Raw genomic sequence first — 457 nt, 5'->3', positions numbered from 1 at the left:
GAGCCGGAAGTCAGATGGTACCGCGGCAACGAGACCGCCGTTCTTCACTCCGGCAGAACGTTGTCGATCGAGCCGAAAAAAGAGGACGACAGAGCGATATTTCGTTGCGTGATCAGGAACCGGGCTATGCGCGACGGTGAAACGTTGAATGCCACGGTAACCCTCGATGTCAACTACTTTCCGCGGGTTACCGTGGGTCCGGAAAATCCTCTGAAAGTCGAGGTAAATGGAACCGCGAACCTCGAGTGTCGTGTCGACTCGAAACCAATCGTTGGTATGGTACGGTGGTGGCGGGACGGAAGTTTCGTGGCCACCAGCTTTCAGCACACCATACGAAGAGTCACCGTCCAAGATGCCGGCAAATACACCTGCCAGGCGGACAACGGACTTGGGAAGAGGGGCGAGAGTTCCCTCTCGTTGGACGTTCTTTATCCACCGACCGTCTCGATAGAGGGCG

At 56.5% G+C, this 457-nt stretch overlaps 2 protein-coding genes and 1 long non-coding RNA gene across 3 annotated transcripts in view; 1 reads left to right on the top strand and 2 right to left on the bottom strand.

Annotated features, from left to right (window-relative positions):
- The window catches only part of LOC112212182, a 78249-nt gene that overhangs the window by 67374 nt on the left and 10418 nt on the right, over window positions 1-457 (bottom strand). The window lies entirely within an intron of this gene.
- The window catches only part of LOC100740250 (hemicentin-1), a gene marked incomplete at its 3' end in the record, with an annotated part of 33576 nt that overhangs the window by 27851 nt on the left and 5268 nt on the right, over window positions 1-457 (top strand). The window contains 1 exon segment of the mRNA XM_033318922.1: window positions 1-457. Within this exon segment, the coding sequence (XP_033174813.1) occupies window positions 1-457 (457 nt within the window).
- Window positions 1-457, bottom strand: part of LOC112212184 — an 11257-nt gene that overhangs the window by 7570 nt on the left and 3230 nt on the right. Inside the window, exon 2 of the long non-coding RNA XR_002945990.2 lies at window positions 424-426. This is a non-coding gene — a long non-coding RNA (uncharacterized LOC112212184). The remainder of the gene's footprint in view (window positions 1-423; window positions 427-457) is intronic.

Source organism: Bombus impatiens, unplaced genomic scaffold, assembly GCF_000188095.3.
Source record: "Bombus impatiens unplaced genomic scaffold, BIMP_2.2 scf_0129, whole genome shotgun sequence".
NCBI classification, from domain to species: domain Eukaryota; kingdom Metazoa; phylum Arthropoda; class Insecta; order Hymenoptera; family Apidae; genus Bombus; species Bombus impatiens.
The sequence above is the reverse complement of the archived record's forward strand: the minus strand, read 5'-3'. Positions and strand labels throughout refer to the sequence as shown.